General features: G+C 49.4%; 1 protein-coding gene across 1 annotated transcript; it reads left to right on the forward strand.

The window, feature by feature from the left end:
- Window positions 1–130: 130 nt before the first annotated feature.
- On the forward strand, window positions 131–19,711 carry Gys1 (glycogen synthase 1). The gene is made up of 16 exons (XM_034511607.2): window positions 131–467; window positions 1,859–2,040; window positions 3,398–3,589; window positions 4,764–4,949; window positions 5,221–5,365; window positions 7,066–7,183; window positions 7,555–7,675; window positions 8,169–8,275; window positions 9,295–9,354; window positions 9,441–9,519; window positions 11,744–11,857; window positions 12,219–12,345; window positions 15,015–15,110; window positions 15,198–15,361; window positions 17,902–17,982; window positions 18,103–19,711. The coding sequence occupies exons 1-16, from the start codon at window positions 350–352 to the stop codon at window positions 18,427–18,429; spliced, it is 2,217 nt and encodes a 738-aa protein (XP_034367498.1). The 5' UTR covers window positions 131–349; the 3' UTR covers window positions 18,430–19,711.
- The last annotated feature ends 778 nt before the right edge of the window (window positions 19,712–20,489 follow it).

A 20,489-nucleotide genomic window follows, 5' to 3' on the forward strand; every position in this document is an offset into this window, starting at 1 on the left:
TCCCTGGGATGCTCTGGCCAAAGAAACTGGATCCCATCCGCCAATAAGAACACGAAATAGCCCCCGCCCCCCAGTCGCCGACCAATCGTGCTAAACCAGCAGGGAGAGCAGTGCCTCCTGGCGGCCACGAGCCTTCACTGCAGCTGCCCGCCGGATTCACTGTCGCCGCTCACCCTACCTGAGTAGGAGCGCTCTGGGGCGGGGGTGCGGTCGTGCAATAGGAAGCGGAGAGCCTTGCAAGCTTCCCCTGGGACACCCGCTAACCCGACCGGTCATCAAGTCTGGTGCATTCTTAGCCGACCTCTCGGGTTTCCATTTTTGGTACTCGAAGTCCCCTGCCGCAGCAGCCATGCCTCTCAGCCGCAGTCTCTCTATGTCCTCCCTTCCAGGATTGGAAGACTGGGAGGATGAATTCGACCCGGAGAACACAGTGCTTTTCGAGGTGGCCTGGGAGGTGGCCAACAAGGGTGAGAACAGCAGCGTCGGTCCCTTGACCAAGGAGGGCAGGCGAGGATGGGGTCCCGAAACTCCGATTCCGACCGGGAAAGAGCTACGTGGAGGACTCTTGGGTCTTGGGATAAGCGCCTGTGACTTCTGTGTCCTTGTGGAGGGGCTGGAGTAGGCGTCCTAGGCCCTGGGGGGAAGGGACGAGAAACTACTCTTAAGATGGAAGGAGGCTTCAGGTTCTGCAATCTAGGGAAGAGGGCACTTAGAGAAAGATTCCTGGGTCTTGGAGGGAGGTTTTCGAGGGCCGAGAAACCTGGGATCTAAAAGGGGAAGGAGCTAGTGCATCTAAGGCCAGGGAACACTGGAGCTTTTGGGTCTGTGGTCCAGAGGCTATGACTGTGAAGTAGGAGTGCTCCTAAAAGTTGGGATTCATGGATTTTTCAGGAAGCATGGAGGACATGACCCAGTGTAAAGCTGAGGGGGGCCTGGAGACTCAAATTCTTAGATCTAAGGTGGGAAAGAGTTGGGAACTTGAATGAGCCTCCTGCTTCCATTTGAAGCTTCTGTTTGAAGGAGCCCAGGGCCTAAGCCATGGCTTCCTATGTGGAGAGGTGCCTTCCTGTGAATCGGCAAAGCTGGAAGTCCTAAGTTGGTCAGGGGCTGGGCCCTAGGATGGGAGGAACCCACCCACAGCCCAGAGTCCTATGTATGTGTGTCTAAGACCACTAGCTTCTTGCTCATTAGAAGGCTGGGCTGGAATCCCCAGGAGCTGGGCCTTGTAGATCTGAATGTTTCTTTTTCTGGATCTTGGGGGAGAAAGAGACTGGGTCTCCCAGCATGTTGGGAGTTGACAGACTCAATGCTATGTACTGCCAGGGTACCGGTTTCAGGTGAGGAGGCTAAGGACTCAGATTTCTAAATCTGAGGTGGGGTCACAGGAGGAACAGGGCCCAGTATGTCTGTGTCCCAGCCCAGGGTGAGCATCATTAGGCCCCTGAAGGTGAGGATTATTAAGTCCAGCTTCCCTTAGGTAACTGTGGATAGCTGGATGGGGCCATGTACCGTTCTTCCCAGTGCATCTGAAAGCTGGGAGCTTTAGAGCCTGGGGACTTCCATCTCCTAATTCTCTAAGACGAAGAGTGCTTCCTGTCCCATGACCAGGATAAGAGGAGCCTGCTCCTCCCTCAGCATCCTGACCTCAGTCCCCTTTCTCCATAAACCCAAGAGGGCTATCCTCAGGTTTGCTTTTCTATGACCCTAACCTCTAGCCCCTACCTTCTTTGATTCCCAAGTCTGGGCTCCTGCCCATCTTCTGCCCCCACACTACCCACACACATCCCCGTTACCCATCAGGTATCAAAACTATGGACCAATGGTGGGGTTGTCTGTCCTTTTGCGCTTTGGCCCACAGTGGGTGGCATCTACACTGTGCTGCAGACGAAGGCGAAGGTGACAGGGGATGAATGGGGTGACAACTACTATCTGGTGGGACCATACACGGAGCAGGGTGTGAGGACGCAGGTAGAGCTCCTGGAGCCCCCAACTCCTGAACTGAAGAGGACTCTGGATTCCATGAACAGCAAGGGCTGTAAGGTGGGACACGGCCCTACCCTGGGGGGGTGGGAACCGCCAGCAGGGGCCCTAGCCACAGGCAAAGAGAAGGGGGAATGGAAGCGGGAGGCAGAGATCGCACTGGGTAGCACTTTCCCAGCAGACCTAGGGAAGAAAGCGATAGACAGATAGAGAGAGGTGTAGGCTCTGGAGAAGTAGGCCAGTGGGTACCGGATGTCAGAAAGGCTGATGGATAGAGATGGATCTCAGCTGAGATCCTCAGACCCAGAGGGTAGAAACCAGCTGGAGCAAGGCAGAAAGACAGCCAGAACCAGATATTATGCACACACTTGCAATCTCAGCACTAGGGAGGCCTAGGCAGGAGGATCTCTGTGTGTGCTAAGCCAGTCTGGACCACAACAAAACACTGTCTCAAAATAAAAATAAAGACGAATAGCAGACAGGCAAAAAGATGGAATAGAGATGAAGAGAGGAGAAAGAGTCTGAGGTGAGCAGATCCAGGAACTAAGGAGGAAGGGGCGTGGCTCGGTGATAGAGTCCTTGCCTAGAATCCCCCGGTGGGGGTCTGGATTATAGCTCAGTGGTAGAACTCCTGCCTAGCTTGGTCTGTGGGTTTTATCCTAAGAACCACAAAGAGAAGCCTGGTGGCCCCAGCACTCCGGAGGCAGAGGGAGGTGAATCTCTTGAGTTTGAGAAACTACAGAGTGGGTTCCAGGACAGCCAGGGCTACTCAGAGAAACCCTGCTCCCCATCCCCCAAAAGAAAGAACTACAAGGAGAAAGCCAGAAGAGAGGGAAGGTGAGAAGGGGAAGCCTAGAAGAGTTGCAGATGGGAAGACAAGTGCAGAGGCTCCGCCTACTCACAGCCTGTGTTTGGGGTGGGCTCCAGCACCCAGTCAGGCCAGACCATGTCCCTACGGGACCCCAGAGTAGCTACATCCCTCCCCCCAGGGCAGCTGTTCCTAATAATAGACCCCCTCCCAGCAAAAGGGCAGACAACAGCTGGGAGGGGGAGGGGTACCCCACTGAGGCCCTGGCAGGACGGAGCCAGGTTGGGACAGAGTTAGATCAATGGCCTGGAGCCATACCTGTGGTCTCAGGAGGAAAAGGGCTAATGGGGACTGAAATAGAACATCGAATTTTAGGAACGTGGCAATGGGTAGGAAAGAGCAGGCCTGGCTGATAGGCACGTGACTTCAGATGACAAAACAGGCCAATGGGGAGAGGGGAAAGGTAGTGGGCGGAGTTACAGAGGGCCACAGATGAGGCCATGGTGAGGGGAAACGCGAACCAGCTGAGCTCAGTTACCAGGCTGGGGAAATAACTCTGTGAGGAATGTGGGCGAGGTCTTCGGAAGCCTCCCTTTGCCTCTCCCTCAGGTGTATTTTGGGCGTTGGCTGATCGAAGGGGGACCTCTAGTGGTGCTCCTGGATGTAGGGGCCTCAGCCTGGGCCCTGGAGCGCTGGAAGGGTGAGCTTTGGGACACCTGCAACATCGGGGTACCCTGGTACGACCGCGAGGCCAATGACGCTGTGCTGTTTGGCTTCCTCACCACCTGGTTCCTGGGTGAGGTAGGCCCTACTACAGACCCCACCTCAGCCTTTCTACCCAGACTTGAAACTTCAATCATCACCACCACTTGGGGCAGAGGGCGGGCTTCCCCTGGGAATTCTGGGAATTGTACACTCTTTTAATCCAAGGATCAACTCTGAAAGGAGTCTAGCTTTTCTCAGAGAGCAGAAGTGCCAACCTCACCTTCACTTACTCTAATCGTCCGGGTGTAAACACATTGGCTTTGTCTCCAGGGAGTCCTGTCAGAAGAGGGTCCGGGGAATTCTGGGAGTTGCGCTCTAGTTTGATATCCATTGTATTTAAGCACTGGGGGGAACTTTTGATACTTACCGACCTTGAGTTGGTTTCAGAACCAGAAATCTGGGCTTTCCTCATCCCTTGCACATTATAGAATTAAAAAAAAAAAAAAAGTTTTAGGAAACTTAATCAGAATGCCTTAAGACAAACAGGAGCTACTCGCTACAAGGAATTCTGGGAGTTTTGGTCCCATTTTTTGCCCATAAAAATTCTGCTACCAGTGATTGAAATGCTGAGGCTCCGCCGCCGGGCGGTGGTGGCATGTACCTTTAATCTCAGGAGGCAGAGGCAAGCAGATCCCTGAGTTCAAAGCCAGCCTGGTCTACAAAGTGAGTCCAGGACATCCAGGGCTATTACACGGAGAAATTCTGTCTTCAAAACCAAAAGAAGCCGGGCAGTGGTGGTGCACGCCTTTAATCCCAGCACTTGGGAGGCAGAGGCAGGTGGATTTCTGAGTTTGAGGCTAGCCTGATCTACAGAGTGAGTTCCAGGACAGCCAGGGCTATACAGAGAAACTCTGTCTCGAAAAACCAAAAATTAAAAAAAAAGAAAGAAAGAAAGAAAGAAAAAAGAAGACCCAAGTCCCTGGTCCCTGGAATTGTGACCAGGGCTTGGGGTGTTGGTCCTTCCAGTTCAGCTTTGCCAGGGACATTGGCAAAATAACAAACCAAAACCAAAACAAAAAATTCCCATCAGCCTCTGGGGACAAGGTCAGCTGGTTGGCCTAACGGGGTTTCAGCCCTTTGTGGGAATGCTGCCTGCTCTGCCTAATGGCGGGCTTACCTCTCCCCCGTTTCCTTGTCCATGATGGGGATTGCTGCTGGTTTCTTTTGTGCTGTGTGGAAACACAGTGACCCTGTCCCTGTTGCCCCATAGTTCCTGGCCCAGAATGAAGAGAAGCCGTATGTGGTTGCCCACTTCCACGAATGGTTGGCGGGCGTTGGTCTCTGCCTGTGCCGGGCCCGGCGCTTGCCGGTGGCCACCATCTTTACCACTCACGCCACGCTGCTGGGGCGCTACCTGTGTGCTGGTGCCGTGGACTTCTACAACAACCTGGAGAATGTGAGCTGCAAGTGTGGGAGACTCTGTATTGTGGGACAGCCCAAAGCCCTCGCGGGGAATTGTGCTCCTAAGACCAGACCCTTCCACCATCAGACATAGGGGCAGACCCTGGCCCTCCTCCCTCAGACCCAAGAGTCCTCCTTGGTCCTCCTTAAACCCAAGAGTACGAGCCCAGACCCGCCTCTCAGAATCCAGCCTCCCTAAGACCCTAGTCTACACCCCAGCCTCACCCTGGTCCTCTTAACACTGACTTTTCTCCCTTCTTACCCAGTTCAATGTAGACAAGGAGGCAGGCGAGAGGCAGATCTATCACCGGTACTGCATGGAGCGGGCAGCAGCTCACTGTGCCCACGTCTTCACTACGGTGTCCCAAATCACCGCGATTGAGGCGCAACACCTCCTCAAGAGGAAACCAGGTAGGGTCTGAGCTGTGGTCCCTATGTGTGGCTGAGGTAAGAGGCTCTATGCCATGCTCAACACCAATGTCATTTTACCTCAGAGACTAGAACAGCAACTCCCGTAAGTCCTGAGTTGACATGGTAACTGGGAAATGAAGCTGACTAACTCTGTCCTGAAGAACAACAGGATCTATGGTATCATTCATTCTAATTTTATGAGTAGCTAATATATATGCTGATCTTCTGAAAGAAATACAAATATTACCAGCTTTATTTTCAAAGAAAGCAAATTTGGAACTAGGTTTGCCTCTCCTGCCCCATATGCTCCTAAATCTTGGCCCTAGGTCCTGATGAGGATTGTAATTTTTTTTGTTGATTTGTTGTAATTGTGTGTGTGTGTGTGTGTGTGTGTGTGTGTGTCTGTGTGTGTGTAGAAATCAGAGGAGAATGTCAAGGGTCTTTTCTGTGACTATCCACCTAATTTTTTTTAGAAGTATTTATTTTTATTTATGTATATGGGTGTGTCCTTATGAGTGGGCTCGTGCAAACGTGTGTGTGTGTGTGTGTGTGTGTGTGTTCACAGAGGGCAGGGGAGGACTTGGATCCTAACCTTCCCTGCAGTTATAAGCACTATTAACTACCCAAGTGCACACTGCAAGAGCAGTAAGGTCCTTTGAATGTGGAGCCATTTCTCCGGCCCCAGCAGCTCTTGTGAGACAGGGTCTCTCAGTGAACCTGAAGTTCACCATTTTGGTGGGGCTGTGTAAGCTCCCAGGACCCGTCTGTCTTCCTCCACCCCCACGCTGGAGTTACAGGCACATTTAACTGTGCCCAGCTTTTATTGAATGCACTGTGTCTATACACACACACACACACACACAGAGTATTCTTTATTCTTTATTCTTTATTCTTATTCTTTATAAAAGCTTGTATTGTATAAACCTAACTCTTGGTACCTCAGCTCCTACAGGTGGATGGTGCCGCGGGCCCTGAGACATTCAGGAACTCCGGGAGGTGCAGTTTCCATCTGTCCTCCTCCCACTCTGACCACTGCTCTTCTTCTCCCAGGACATCCACTCTCTTCTCTTTTTTTTTCTTTTTTGAGCCAGGGTCTCACTACGTAGCTCTGGGGTCGCCTTGACTCACATCCTCTGTCACACTTGGCTCACAATACACTGTCTTCACGCCTCTTTTAGGGACTCAACCATTTCTCCCCTCATATACTTTTTTAAAATATTTATTTATTTGTTTGTTTTTATGTTTGTGTGCACTTGTGTGGGTGTATGTATGTGTGTGTGTGTGTGTGTGTGCATGTACATGTGTGTGTTCATGCCTGAGTGTATAAACACTGGTTGTTTTTCTGGAGACCCAGGTGCAATTCCCAGAGCCCACATGGTGGCTTATTACCATCTGTCATTCCAGTTCCAGGAGACTGACCACCTTTTCTGGCCTCCACAGGCAACAGACACACATATGGTACACAGACATACACGCAAGCAAAACCACTATACACAGAAAATATAAGAAAAAAATCTAAAACATAAAAAGAGTAAGGAGAGTCAAGTAGTGGTGTTGAATCAGTCTCTGTGGAGTGGAGTTCACTAAAGGGCCATCAAAACCATGACATTATGGAAGGGAAGTCACCTCCTCTTCCTTTTGTGTCAGTGACGTTGATCACGATAGAAAATGAAGCATGGGCCCTTCTCCCCCAATCGTAGATATTGTGACCCCCAATGGACTGAATGTGAAGAAGTTCTCTGCTATGCATGAATTTCAGAACCTTCATGCTCAGAGCAAAGCGCGAATCCAGGAGTTTGTGCGTGGCCATTTTTACGGGTATGTGGGCCAGATGGCTAAGAGAAGTGGGGGGAGAGAGGAAGACTCCTGGGTCTGAGGAGGAGGGCTGTGGTCAAGACCCTGAGCTCTGAGGAGAGAAGACTCTTGAGTCTCAAGGAAGAGAGTGAGGGTTTGGATTTCTTGGTCCTTCAGCCCTGGACAGCTATGGTCTCCGTTATTTCTTGATATCCAGAGCTATGGGATGGGTCTTCGGGTAAATACCCATCCAAGGATAAAATCCTACACTTGCGTGTATCTCTTTGATACCTGTGCATTGTAAAAACTTTCTTTGGCCCTATGGCTTCTGGGGTTTGTGGGTTTCAGCACAGGGTAAGGAGCTCGGGCCTCACACTCTCCTGTGGCTTGTTTAGGCACCTGGACTTCAACCTAGACAAGACTTTGTATTTCTTTATTGCTGGCCGCTATGAGTTTTCCAACAAGGGAGCTGATGTGTTCCTGGAGGCATTGGCCCGGCTCAACTATTTGCTCAGAGTAAGCCCTGGCGGGTGGAGCAGTGAGAGGGGCTGGGGGCGGGAGGTGTCTGGGGCTGGGGAGAGCAGAGACCTGAGGGGCAGGTATGGAAGCTTGGGTAGGAGCAGAACATAGAGTCCCAGAAAGCTCAGAAGTGAGAGCTGGTGACCTGCGCCTGTTCTCTCAGCACCTGGAAGGCTGAGGTAGGGGGATCCAAAAAAAATCAATCAACATCTTTTGTCTATAGAATGAGTTCAAGGTCAATGGGCCATTTTGAGATGCTGTATCAAAATAAAAAACCAGTCTAGCAGCATGGCTCGGTGATGGTGATGGATCCCCTGCCTAGAGTCGCCTAGTGAGGGGGCGTGAGTGGCTCAGTGTTAAAGCATCTACCCATGCTTGATTTTAATTTCCTATATTATTATGAAGAAGAAAATCCGAAGTCCCATAACTCTTAGTAGCAATAGCATGACTGAGTCCAGCATCCTGACGTCTCTTTCCTCCCTGTCCCCAGGTGAATGGCAGTGAGCAAACAGTTGTTGCGTTCTTCATCATGCCGGCTCGAACCAACAATTTCAATGTGGAGACCCTGAAGGGCCAAGCCGTGCGCAAACAGCTATGGTCAGCAGTCCTCGGCCAGGACCCATACCTGCTGTGTCCATGGGCTTCTCTCTCTCTAGCTATCTCTGACACAATCAGGATTCCTTGTGAACTCCTCTCTTAAAGCGTGTGGCCTGGCCAGGCTGTGAGCATGTGATCAGGCACATGTCACACAGTGAGGTTCCTGCCCTGACCCCTTGTTATTTTGCTGACCTACCGCACCCTCACTGAGCCTGTTTCCTACTTTCTGAAGCCTCCCCATTCAGTGCCCACCAGTCTCTGTATATCTGCCATGAGGCAGGCACTGTTCTAAGTCCTGGGGACAGCAGACAAATGTTTAAGAACTGAGGAGGAGCTGAAAATGTCCCTCACTTGGTAGGGTGTTGTTCCACACTCACAATCCCCAGCAGGGCATAAACTGGGTGTGGTGGTCCATTTCTCTAATTCTAACCCTTGGGGAGTGGAGGCTGGAGGGTCAGAAGTTCAAGGTCACACTGGGCAGCATACTGAGGCCAGGCTCACAGGGCATGGATGGAGGCAGTTAGAGAGAGAAGAGACCAGTGTGGTTGGGTCAGCCTGTCCCTGGGAGGATTGTAAGTCATGAGACAGTAGGGTGACAGTCTTTCCGAACTTGTGTGCCAGGATGTTCCTCTCAGAATATTATTTCTCCTGTTTATAAAGCAGGGCCTAGCAGCACTTTGTCCAAGACTCATCTTAACCCTAATAATAGCTGACATTTCTGGAAGGCTCTCCGTGTGCTGGGCTTTCCTGACCTCTCAGACTCCTCTCTGCAACCTCGTGAGGTTGATTCTATTTTTACACTTATCTTGTAGATGAGTCACTGAAGCTGGAGAGGAAGGGCCACCTATCCCCCACCACACACCTCAAGGAACTCAAGAAGTCTCCAGTTCCCCATCCTCCAGTTTGAGGGCTCTCAGGGCATGGACCCTGAGCCCAGACCTCAGTTTCTCTGTTGCCCACAAAGCCTGACAGTACATAGAGGCTGGTGACTGACGTGGTATTGTTCCTCTCCATTCCAGGGACACAGCCAATACAGTCAAGGAGAAATTTGGGAGGAAGCTCTACGAGTCCCTTTTAGTGTGAGTGCCAACCCTGGCTCTGCTCCCATGATTCTCCTGACCTGTCCCGTCACTTCATTCTGAAATGCCTGCCTCTCCCCTTGCAGGGGGAGCCTCCCAGACATGAACAAGATGCTGGACAAGGAGGACTTCACTATGATGAAGAGAGCCATCTTTGCTACTCAGGTATGGTCCTAACCCCTGAGCAGAGTGCTGGCCAGTCCCAAGCATTTGCTGAGACCTCTTGCTGCAAAGGTTTCTGGGACTTCTGTTCTCTTTGTGGCCCTTTAGAGAGGGTCCAGTTGATATCCAGAGAAATATCAATGGGAAAACGCATTCATCACATCAGAAAGGGTAAGAAAGTTTATTCTGGAGCCAAGTATGAGCATGGACTGGGAACACAGACTCAGGTTACAGTGTTTCAACACAGTGACAATCTTGTGACTTTTTATAACAGAACACAGAAAATAATGAATGAAGGCCCTTTTATAGGTACATTGCTGGAGAGATGCACGAAAGGAGGAGGGTCCCCTTCTCAGAGGAGAAGGGGAGGGGGAAGGAGGAATGGTGAGAGGAGAGATGGGAGGACGGGGCCCTGATATAGGGATGTAAAGTGAACAAATAAATTAATTTAAAAAATACACCGCTGGAGACATCAAGTTAAAAAGGGTCACAGGAAAGGGGGAGATCTCAGTTCTAGGTCTAAAGTTACAGTCCTTATTAGATCAGGTAGCAAGGAGTGGCAGCGATTCAGGGTGGCTGAAATAGACCAAGATAAATGTCTGTTGTTGGTAGTGGTGATGTTTTGCTGTTGTTGTTGGTGGTGGTGGTTTTGGTGGTGGTGGTGGTGGTTTGTTGTTTTGCAGACAGGGTTTCTCTGTGTAGCCCTGTCTATCCTGAAACTGTCCTATAGATCAGATTGGCCTCTAACTCAGAGATCCACCTATTTCTGCCTTTGGAGTGCTGGTATGTGCGCCACCCCACCTGGCTTTATTTTTATGAGATACATAATCAGACTCTAGACCTGCCACATTCTAACATCTGCACAGTCAGTCAGCCTTGCAAAGGGTTGTTCTCTGTTAAAGTACGTTTCTTTCTAGGAACTTTAGTTCACTGAAGGTTCAGAAGACCGCCCCCTTTCCCCCAAGTGACAACTCCGGTTTCTGCTACCCCCAGGGCATGTTGAGAATGGTAGTTTAAGGGGCCTTTAGGAGATAGAAGTCAGGCCAGCCAATACACCTAGTGTTTCCTGGAGAGACAGAATGCCCGAGAGCCACTATTTACTGTCCTAGAACTCACTCTGTAGAGCCAGCTGGCCTCGAACTGAGATCCACCTGCCTCTCTGTACTGGGATTAAAGGCATGCACTTCCCACACAACTCCGTGGCTGTGTTTTACCTTCCACAGAACCCTCTGATTCCTGAAGTTAGAATTAAAAGGATAGGAAACATTAGGAAGAGGTGTCTCACAAAGTGAGAACTACAGCTCCCATCAGCTCCTGGGACTGACTTTCTTTGCCCCTGAAGCTTTTGGGAGTTAGAGTTCATTTATTTCCTGTGGGTCAAGGGACTGGTGCCTATGGTTGGCATTGATGAGGCTGAGTTTTGGAATCTAGACAGCTAGCATGCACTAATGAGGTAGAATGTGCTTTTGGACAAATATTTTTGAAATTAGACAGCTGGCTTTATCCAGGAAGCCTAACCTGTGGCTGCTGGGAGTTGTAGTTTTTCACTCTCATACACTGCTCATGAGTAGGCCCTTTAATCACATGATGATGGAACAGTTGTAAAGAACTTGTCTTAAGAGAGAGGGCTGGGATTTCCTGTCAGTCTATCTTTGTGTTGCAGCTGTGACTTCTGAAATTGTGCTTCCCTTCCCTGTGGGCACGGGGTGGCAGTAGTGGTAGTGATGGTGGTGATAGTTAGGTATGAATTTTCATAAGGAAACTACAACTCCCAGCTGTCTTTGTAACTTGCTATCAAATGGACATAACTGTCCACTTGGCTGGGGGATATTTACAATTCTTTAGAGCTTTTTTTTTTCCAGGGAGGGAAGATGGGGGAGTGGAGTCAACATTCTGTTGCCATTCTCCTTTATGTTACACATCAGCCAGGATATCGAAGAAGTTACAGGGTTGCTTTCAACTTGGTGAGGTTCCTTGAGGTTTCTTTATTGACAGACAAGACTATATATATAACTAAACACAGACATTTTCTCACAAGCTGTAGAGTGCCTTAAGGGATTTTTTTGTTTTGTTTTGTTTTGGTTTGGTTTTGCTCATGATAGTTAAAATCTGGGTTCCAGTCATGAGTATGCTGACTTCTGTTGGTAGCTTCCTCAAATCCCTCACAGCCCAGAAACAAGAGCGAATCCTCCCATCCCTCCCCCCACCTCACTTCTGCTTTTTACAGCGGCAGTCTTTCCCACCTGTGTGTACCCACAACATGCTGGATGACTCCTCAGACCCCATCTTGACCACCATCCGCCGAATTGGCCTTTTCAACAGTAGTGCTGACCGTGTGAAGGTGAGGGCTGGCCATTGGTTGGTGCGGTATGGCAGGGGAAATGGTTCTTCCTGGAACATCCTTCCTCCTCCTCTTCCTCCTCCTCCTCCTCCTCCTCCTCTTCCTCCTCTTCCTCTCCTCCTTCTCCTCTTCCTCCTCCTCCTCCTCCTCTTCTTCCTCCTCCTTCTTCTGACATCACACTTCCTATCTACCTAGTTTGTCAACTGCACTGTTTAGAAAGAACCCTGGCTTCTGAGGGCAAATGAATTAAGTTTAAGTCTTCAGCTTGTTGTTGACTTGCTGTGTGTTTCTAGAGAAATGTACCCTCTCTGGGCTACTCTAGGTGGCTACACATAGCTAAGCCCTTCTCCTCTCTCGACAGGTGATTTTTCACCCAGAATTCCTTTCTTCCACAAGCCCTCTACTCCCCGTGGATTATGAGGAATTTGTCCGTGGCTGTCACCTTGGGGTCTTCCCCTCCTACTATGAGCCCTGGGGTTACACACCAGGTGAGTGCAGGAGGCGAGGGTGGCAGACTGCTGGGTCTTGTTCAGTTTTGGTGTGACCCTGCAACATGGCTCCTCAGTTTAGGGATGATGGTAGCGGTCCACCCTGTTTCGATGTACATGTTTGTGACAGGAATCTACCCAGCTCGGGACTAGAAGGCTGACGGTCATTTCTGGTCGTCATTGCTGATAACCTCAGCTCCAGTTTGGTGATGTTTGAGTTGTAGCTGAGCATTTAATGGTAAATCTGCCCAATCTAGGCTTGCAGCATTCTTTTGATATTTATTGACTTGTGTCTTTTCTTCTATGGACTTCCTATGGGCAAGAGATTTACCTCAACAGAGCAAGACCTCTTTACCAGTGCCTCTCAGACTTGCTATGTAGCCCAGGCTGGTCTTGAACTCCTGATATTGCTTCTGCTTCCAGAGTGCTGCAGCCCTGTGATCTGTTTATACAGTGCTGGCTGTAGAAGCTGGGGCTCTGTGCATGCCAGGCGAGCCCTCTACCCACTGAGCTTCCTCTTCTGGCCCCCAGAGATATTCTACTTCTTTCTCTCCTCGCCTCTTTTCAGCCCTGAGCTCTGAGTTAGAATTGCTTGTGTGTAATTCTCCCTCACTGAGGTGAAACTAGAGTTTTCCTCTTTATTTTATTATTATTATTTTTAGGCCTGCTTGTTTTCTGATACTCTAGCTGGCCTCAAGCTCACAGATATCTGAGGGTGACTTTGAACTCTTGACTTTCCTACCTCTACCTTTCCTTGTATTATAGACATATTCATCAATTCTGCACTGAATCGTGTACACACACACACACACACACACACACACACACACACACACACACACAGTGAGTTTATTGGGCTTCCTTATAGAACTTGTGTGGGAGGCAGATTTTGGAAGGAAGGGCTAGAACCTCCACAGAGGGTCTAATGTCCCAACCCCCATTTCTTTTTAGTTCATTGTGTTTATTTATTCATTCTTTTAAAAATATTTTTGCCGGGCAGTGGTGGCGCACGCCTTTAATCCCAGCACTTTCGAGGCAGAGGCAGGCTGACTTCTGAGTTCTAGGACAGCCAGGACTACACAGAGAAACCCTGTCTTGAAAAACCGAAGGAAAAAAAATCTTTTTTATTAATTTATTTACTTTATATCCCAATCACTGCTCCTCACCCCACCCCCACTCCTATGAGGGGACATCAACAGGTCCTGGTCTTGAGAGTCACTTACAAATCATCATTTTGCTCTGGTCAGCATGGTCAGCATGATAATGGAGCCAGGTGGTAGTGGTGCATGCCTTTAATTCCAGTACTTGGGAGGCAAAAGCAGTCAGGTCCATGAATTCAAGGCCAGCCTGGTCTATAGAGTGAGTTCCAGGACAGCCAGGACTACACAGAAAAACCCTGTCTCAGGGGAAAAAAAAGTTGCTAGTAGTTGCTGTGTCTGACGGCGCCCCGGGATCCCTGTGGCCCAGGCTGAACTCACAGCTGTCTTTGCCTCAGCTTCCTGAGCCTTGGATCACAGGCTGCTGCATTTCATCTCACTCAGATCATTTCTTATGACTAGTGGACACAGGCTGCGAGCTGGTTGTAGCAGCACACTGGGGAAGCTGAGGCAGGAGAGTTATCATCATCCCACAGCCTGCCTGAGCTACACAGTGAGACCCTGTCTCAGAAGCAAACCAGCTAAGGAGCATGTGCACCTCTAATGACAACTAATGGTGTGCAGAGGCAGGAAGATTAGGAATTCAAGGTCAGATTTGGCTCATAGTGGGTTCAGGGCCATCCTGGGCTACATAAGATTCTGTCTTAAAAGAGGGGATGGAGACATGGCTTAGCAGCTAAGAATACTGTTCTTCTAGAGGACCTCGCTTTGTTGGGTATAGTCACACATGCCTTTGATCCCTGTACTGAGGAGGCAGAGGCAGGGGGATCTCTGTGAGTTTAAAGCCAGCCTGGTCTACACAGTGGGCTCCAGGATACGTAGAGCTACATAGTGAGACCTTGTCTCAAGAAAGCCAAAAATAAGAGCTGGTGAGATGGCTCAGCCATTAAGAACACTGACTGTACTTCCAGAGGTCCTGAGTTCAATTTCTAGCAACCACATGGTGGGTTTGTAATGGGATGTGATGCCCTCTTCTGGTGTGTCTGAAGACAGCAACAGTGTAATCACATACATAAAATAAATAAATCTTTAAAAACAAAAGACAAACAAGTAAAAAAAAAAAAAAAGGAAAAAATAAAACAAAACAGCTATAAAAAACCCAGATTCAATTTCTATCACCCATTTGGCTGCTAACAACAGTCTGTAACTGTACTTCCGGAGGGTCCAACACTCTCTCCTGGCCTCCACAGGTGGCACACACACACACACACACACACACACACACACACACACACACACACGAACGAATGTTAATGTGTTGTAGTGATGGTTAAGTAAAGGTATTTATGCGAGCCAGCGCTGGTTAGTGTTCCATAAATATCTATCCTTTTCATCACAAACGTTTTCCACAGATTCACTTTTCTGAGTCTTTGCTTAGAAATGGGGGAAGCCCTCCACATCCTTGCGGGTATAGCCAGGCCAGTTGGTTTACTTGCCAGCAGGTGGCGGTATAGAGACATCTCTAATGGGGCAGGCTACTGACTAGCTTTTCCCCCACCTTTGGCTCTACAGCGGAGTGCACTGTCATGGGCATCCCCAGTATCTCCACCAACCTCTCCGGCTTTGGCTGCTTTATGGAGGAGCACATCGCAGATCCCTCAGCTTACGGTCAGTGCAAAGGGAGGACAGAACATGGGGTTCCTGGGCCACAATTCAGACTCTGTTGTTAACAGATCCTGATTCCTGCCTCTGTAGGCATTTACATTCTGGATCGGAGGTTCCGAAGCCTGGATGACTCATGCTCGCAGCTCACCTCCTTCCTGTACAGCTTCTGCCAGCAGAGCCGGCGACAGCGCATCATTCAGCGGAATCGTACCGAACGATTGTCTGACCTGTTGGATTGGAAGTATCTAGGCCGGGTATGACTGATTTTCTTTCCTAGGCTTCTTCTTGTTCTGTAGCCTTAAAAGAATGGAGATAGGGCCAGGTATGGTGATGCATACCTTTAATCCCAGCACTCAGAAGGCAGAGGCAGGTGGATTTCTGTGAGTACCAGGGCAGCCAGATCTATACAGAGGGAATCCAGGACAGCTAGGGCTCTGTTACACAAAGAAACTCTGTCTTGAAAAATCAAAAGAGAAAGAGAGAGGGAGGATGGAGATAGCCTGGTGTGGTGGTATAGGCCTTTAATCCCGGAGCTCAGGAGGTAGAAGCAATCTGGATACAAAGTAAGTTCCAGGACAGCCAGGGCTACATAGAGAAACAAAGAAACAAATGAAGAGTCTGGAGGTAGGTCAAGGTTGCTGTCTCTTTAAGGAAGTGATGTCAGACTGAAGAGACAGCTCAATGGTTCAAATCCTGGCACCCACACGACAGCTCATAACCATCTGTAACTCCAAGATCTGACACTGTCACACAGACATACATGCAGTCAAAACACAATGCACCAAACAAAAAAGAAAGAAAGGAATTGTCAGAGCTAGAGACATAACACTGGCTGCTCTTCCAGAGGACTAGGGTTTAGTTCCCAGCACCTACACGATGGCTCACAAACATCTGTAATTCCATTTCCAGGGGATTTGACACCACCTAGGCTTCTGTGGGCACCAGGCTTACAGAACATAGAACACATGCAGGCAAAACACCACACACATAATAAACACCCACACACATATTAAAAAACCAACATGATGGTCCCTGGGATTCTAGCACGGGAAGGCAGAGATAAGAGGACACTCCAGGCCAGGCAGTGGTGGTGCCTAGCACTTTGGAAGCAAATCTCTGAGTTCAGGGCCAGCTTGGTCTAGAGTGAGTTCCATGACAGCCAAGGCCACACAGAGACACCTTATCTCAAAAGAACAACAAAAAATAAAAAAAAAGAAAGAAAAAGGGTACCTGGGACTCACCGAACAGCCAGCATCCTATTTATGGCAAGTCCCTGCCTCAACAAACAGGGTGAAGGCCTGGTGTGGGGTTGCATGCCTTTAATTCCAGCACTTTACAGGCAGAGACTGTGAGTTTGAAGCCATCCTAGTCTACATAGTAAGACCTTGTCTCAAAAAAAAAAAAAAAAAAAAAAAAAAAAAGGACGGAAGGAAAGGAAAGAAAGAAAGGAAATAAAGAGGGGATGGAAAGATGTCCAGTGTGGTTAAGAACAGTTGCTCTGAATTGTGAAGATGAGAGATCAGATAGCACTCACATAACCTGCCATTTCAGAAACACTTGGAATTCCAGCTACAAAAGATCTAATGCCATCTTCTGGGTCCCTACACACAGACACATTCAGCACACATCATATATACATATGCCCATACATAAATAAATGATCTTACAAAACAAAACTCAGGATGAAGTACACCTAAGAAATGACACCTAAAATTGTCCTCTGGCCTCTGTATATAGACACATACATGCACATACATACACACATACGCCAAAAATGAAAAGAAAGCCAGGTGTTGGAGTACCCACTTTTAATCCAAGCACTTGGAGGCAGAGACAGGTGGGTCTCTGTGAGTTCGAGGCCAGCCTCTTTTACATAGCCAGGTCTAGGACAGCCAGGACTACATAGAGAGATCCAGTCTCAAAAACTATAAATAAATAAATAAATAAATAAATAAAGTCTAGAAATAGCATCTGGTCAGAGGTCTCATTTGCATGTGACCAAAACAGTGTTCTATTTGAGAATTTACCTGCTCTGTAGTAAGTATGACTAGAGGATTGGCCATGCCTAGCCCAGATGGAACACTTACATAGGAATATTTGCATAGGAGAGATGAGATAACTCTGCCCAGTGTGCTCATCTGTATAAAGGTGTAGTAAATAGAGCCTGACTGAAAGTTCAAACTCAGCTGGGGGCACATAGTGACATTCCCAACTCAAAACAGAAAATACACTAAGGTGTGGCCACCTGTACCTATTGGCCCAGGCCTGTCATCCAGCTACTTGGAAGGGTGAGGCAGAAAAATCGTACTATCTATACTACTAGCCAGTGTAGGCTAACAATTACGCAGTGAAATTTGCTGGGGACTCCAGCAGTGACAGCATGGCTCAGTGGTGGAGCAAGGGAGCCGGGTGCGCTTTTAGGTTTTAGAGCCTTAACTACAGTCTACCACAGAAGTGGTTCAGTGCTATAGCCCCTGCCTCGTGTCCACCAGCGATGGGGGGTGGGGAGTGGGGAGTGGCGTGGCATGGCTCTCCTTTAGAAAAAAAAAATGTGGCCGGACAGTGGTGGCACATGCCTTAAATAAATCCCAAGCACTGGTGAGGCAGAGGCTGGCAGATGTCCATGATGTTTGAAGTCAGCCTGATCTACAGAGTTCCAGGACAGCCAAGGGCTACACAAAGAAACTCGGTCTCAAAAAACAAAAGAGACAAACCATCAAAAGGGACTGGGATTTATCTGCCGGAATCTGAGTGTGTAACCTCTGTCCTTGACACTGCCTTCTTTTCTGCCCAGTACTACATGTCTGCGCGCCACATGGCTCTGGCCAAGGCCTTTCCTGACCACTTCACCTACGAGCCCCATGAGGTAGATGCGGTAAGCGGAGCCGGGACCAACGCTGGGGTAGACTGGTTTGGGGTGGTTTGATTAGTGGATACTTCTAGGGACTTAAATGGCATCCATTCATTCTGGTTTATGCCTGCTCTGGGTATGCAGACCCAGGGGTACCGTTACCCACGGCCAGCCTCCGTGCCGCCGTCGCCCTCCTTGTCTCGACACTCCAGCCCGCACCAGAGTGAGGATGAGGAAGAGCCACGGGATGGACCCCTGGGGGAAGACAGTGAGCGTTATGACGAGGAAGAAGAGGCTGCCAAAGATCGCCGCAACATCCGGGCACCTGAGTGGCCACGCAGGGCCTCCTGTTCCTCCTCCACAGGCGGCAGCAAGAGAAGCAACTCAGTGGACACTGGGCCCTCCAGCTCACTCAGCACACCCACTGAGCCCCTGAGTCCTACCAGTTCCCTGGGCGAAGAGCGCAACTAAGCCCCGCCCCCCATCCCCATTCCCTGCCTGTCCTGTGCCCCTCTCACAGAGGGCCTATGCAGATGGGAGGGTGCCTGAACCCCACTCCAGACCCTGAGTGGGACCCCTACCAAGTATGGTCCATAGCCCAACCTCCGTTTCAGACACTCCAGCCCTTTGGCTCCAATCTTGGAGTTCCGGCACTCCATGCCGCCGTGCCTTTCTTGGATTGCAGAATGCATTCTTTGTGCACTGATCTGGAGTCTCCAGGCTTAGACTGGCCCCAGAGGCTAGGAATCTGCCATTGTTCTTCAGTGCCAGAGGTTTTAGGACACCTGGTTTATTGGTTTCCAGGTTGAGGCTTCTTCATTTGATCCTATAATCATACAAAGTATGCTATGCTCAGGCCTGACCCCCGGGACCACCTCATGTTAGAATCTGTGTGGCTTCCCTACCATTGAAACAGCTAAGTCCAGAGTTAGGACATTTCAGGGATTATGAATACCGGCTGGCTGACGAGGTAGCTCAGTTGGCAGATGGCTTGCCTAGCGTGCCGGAAGCCCTGGGATCTACCTCTAGAGCCTCATAAACCTGGTGTGATGATACACATGTATAACCCCGCACTCAGTAGGTAGAGGAGAAGGATCAGGAGTTAAAGGTCATCCTCTGCTACATAGAGAGTTCAAGGCCAAACTGAGCAACATGAGACACTGTCTCAAAAACAAAGCAGAGGTAGCAGAATGCTTATGGTCCTCCATTTCAACCCACGACTGAGATGCCGGGCCATGCCGCAAGGTTGGCCTCCCTGGATATCATCCTGTTCATTTCTTCAATGGAGCATGCCTGAGTTGGACCAGACACCTTTCTGCCGTCTTCTGGACCAGACCTTATTATTTTCCTTGGTCCAGTGTCCCCTCTAGGGAATGCCTCCATTGAGGGCAGAATGTCTGTCAGCCATACAAATGCTCAGCCCACTGTGAAACCCCTGGGTCCTGGGTCCCAGTGGCTGAATCAGAAGTCCTGTCACTGTGCTGCACCCTGGTCCCCTTTCCTGATACAGAACCGAGCCCACCGGCTTCTTGAAGCCCTACATGTACCTCGAGGCCTTTCTGCCTGCAAGCTTTGTCCTGCCCCCAGCTTCAGTGAATGGGCAGGCCCTTCCTCAGTGTGCTGTGTCTGGCCCAATGCCTTTGGTTTGCATTTGGGAGGGGGAGGGCAGAAGGTGTGTGAGTGGAGTGTGTCCAGAGATTGAAAAAAAAAAAATACACGTGTATTTAAGAATGCCAGCTATAGCTGGACGAGAGCTCTTGTGTTGTGGGTCTCCTTCACTTCCCCAGTCCTTTAAGTTTAGTTTTTAGATAGGATCTTGCCTTATTCCTCCACCCCCACCCCCACCATGGTTCAAATTCACAGCAGTCCTACCTCAGCCTCTTAAGTGCTGGCATTACCAGGAGGAGTCCCAGACTCCCCGATTTTAGTTCTGCTCTTAGATGTGCCATAGTCTTCTGCCTAGGGCTTCTGTGCACGTTTGGGTTGCTGTTCTGAGATCCCATTGCTGTTAGGAAAGATGCATCTGACTGCTTAGATCTGAGATGCAAGTGGCAAATGTTGGTTCCAGGGACCTTGGGTATAAGGTGGCTGACATACGCATGGGGAAATCACAACTGCACACATCAAAGGATCCAAAGTTCAAAGCTTACATGGACTACAGTTTCTGGGGCCAGCTTGGGCAATTTGGTGAGATCCAGTCTCAAAACGGGAAGAGTAACTGGACAGATGTCCTTAAGCAGAATGTCAACCTCACACAGTGAGAAACTCAAGTTGCAACCCTGGGACTTTGACCAAAAACTTAAACCCCTTTCTCAATAAGGCTATTTCCCTGTGGACATCATTGTCAGAATCCATTTAGTAGGTTCTCGGGACCCCATGGGCCTGCTTACTTTTAGCCTCAGTGACCTCTGCATGACTGAGTTCTAGTGACCTGACTAGAAAGCTGTAGTGTATCGGGTCATCTTCCTGTCCACATGACTGCTTCACCAAGAGCAGTGGCAGGATACTGAGCTAAGGGTGTTTCATGTGGC

Source organism: Arvicanthis niloticus, chromosome 1 (genome assembly GCF_011762505.2).
Source record: "Arvicanthis niloticus isolate mArvNil1 chromosome 1, mArvNil1.pat.X, whole genome shotgun sequence".
Taxonomy (NCBI): domain Eukaryota; kingdom Metazoa; phylum Chordata; class Mammalia; order Rodentia; family Muridae; genus Arvicanthis; species Arvicanthis niloticus.

Bases quoted from the DNA above. Each gene is read 5' to 3' on its own strand.
- Gys1 (XM_034511607.2), top strand. From the start codon at position 350: ATGCCTCTCAGCCGCAGTCTCTCTATGTCCTCCCTTCCAGGATTGGAA. The intron at 3,590-4,763 runs GTAGGCCCTACT...GTTGCCCCATAG, and splicing joins CCACCTGGTTCCTGGGTGAG to TTCCTGGCCCAGAATGAAGA. The intron at 7,676-8,168 runs GTAAGCCCTGGC...CCCTGTCCCCAG, and splicing joins GGCTCAACTATTTGCTCAGA to GTGAATGGCAGTGAGCAAAC.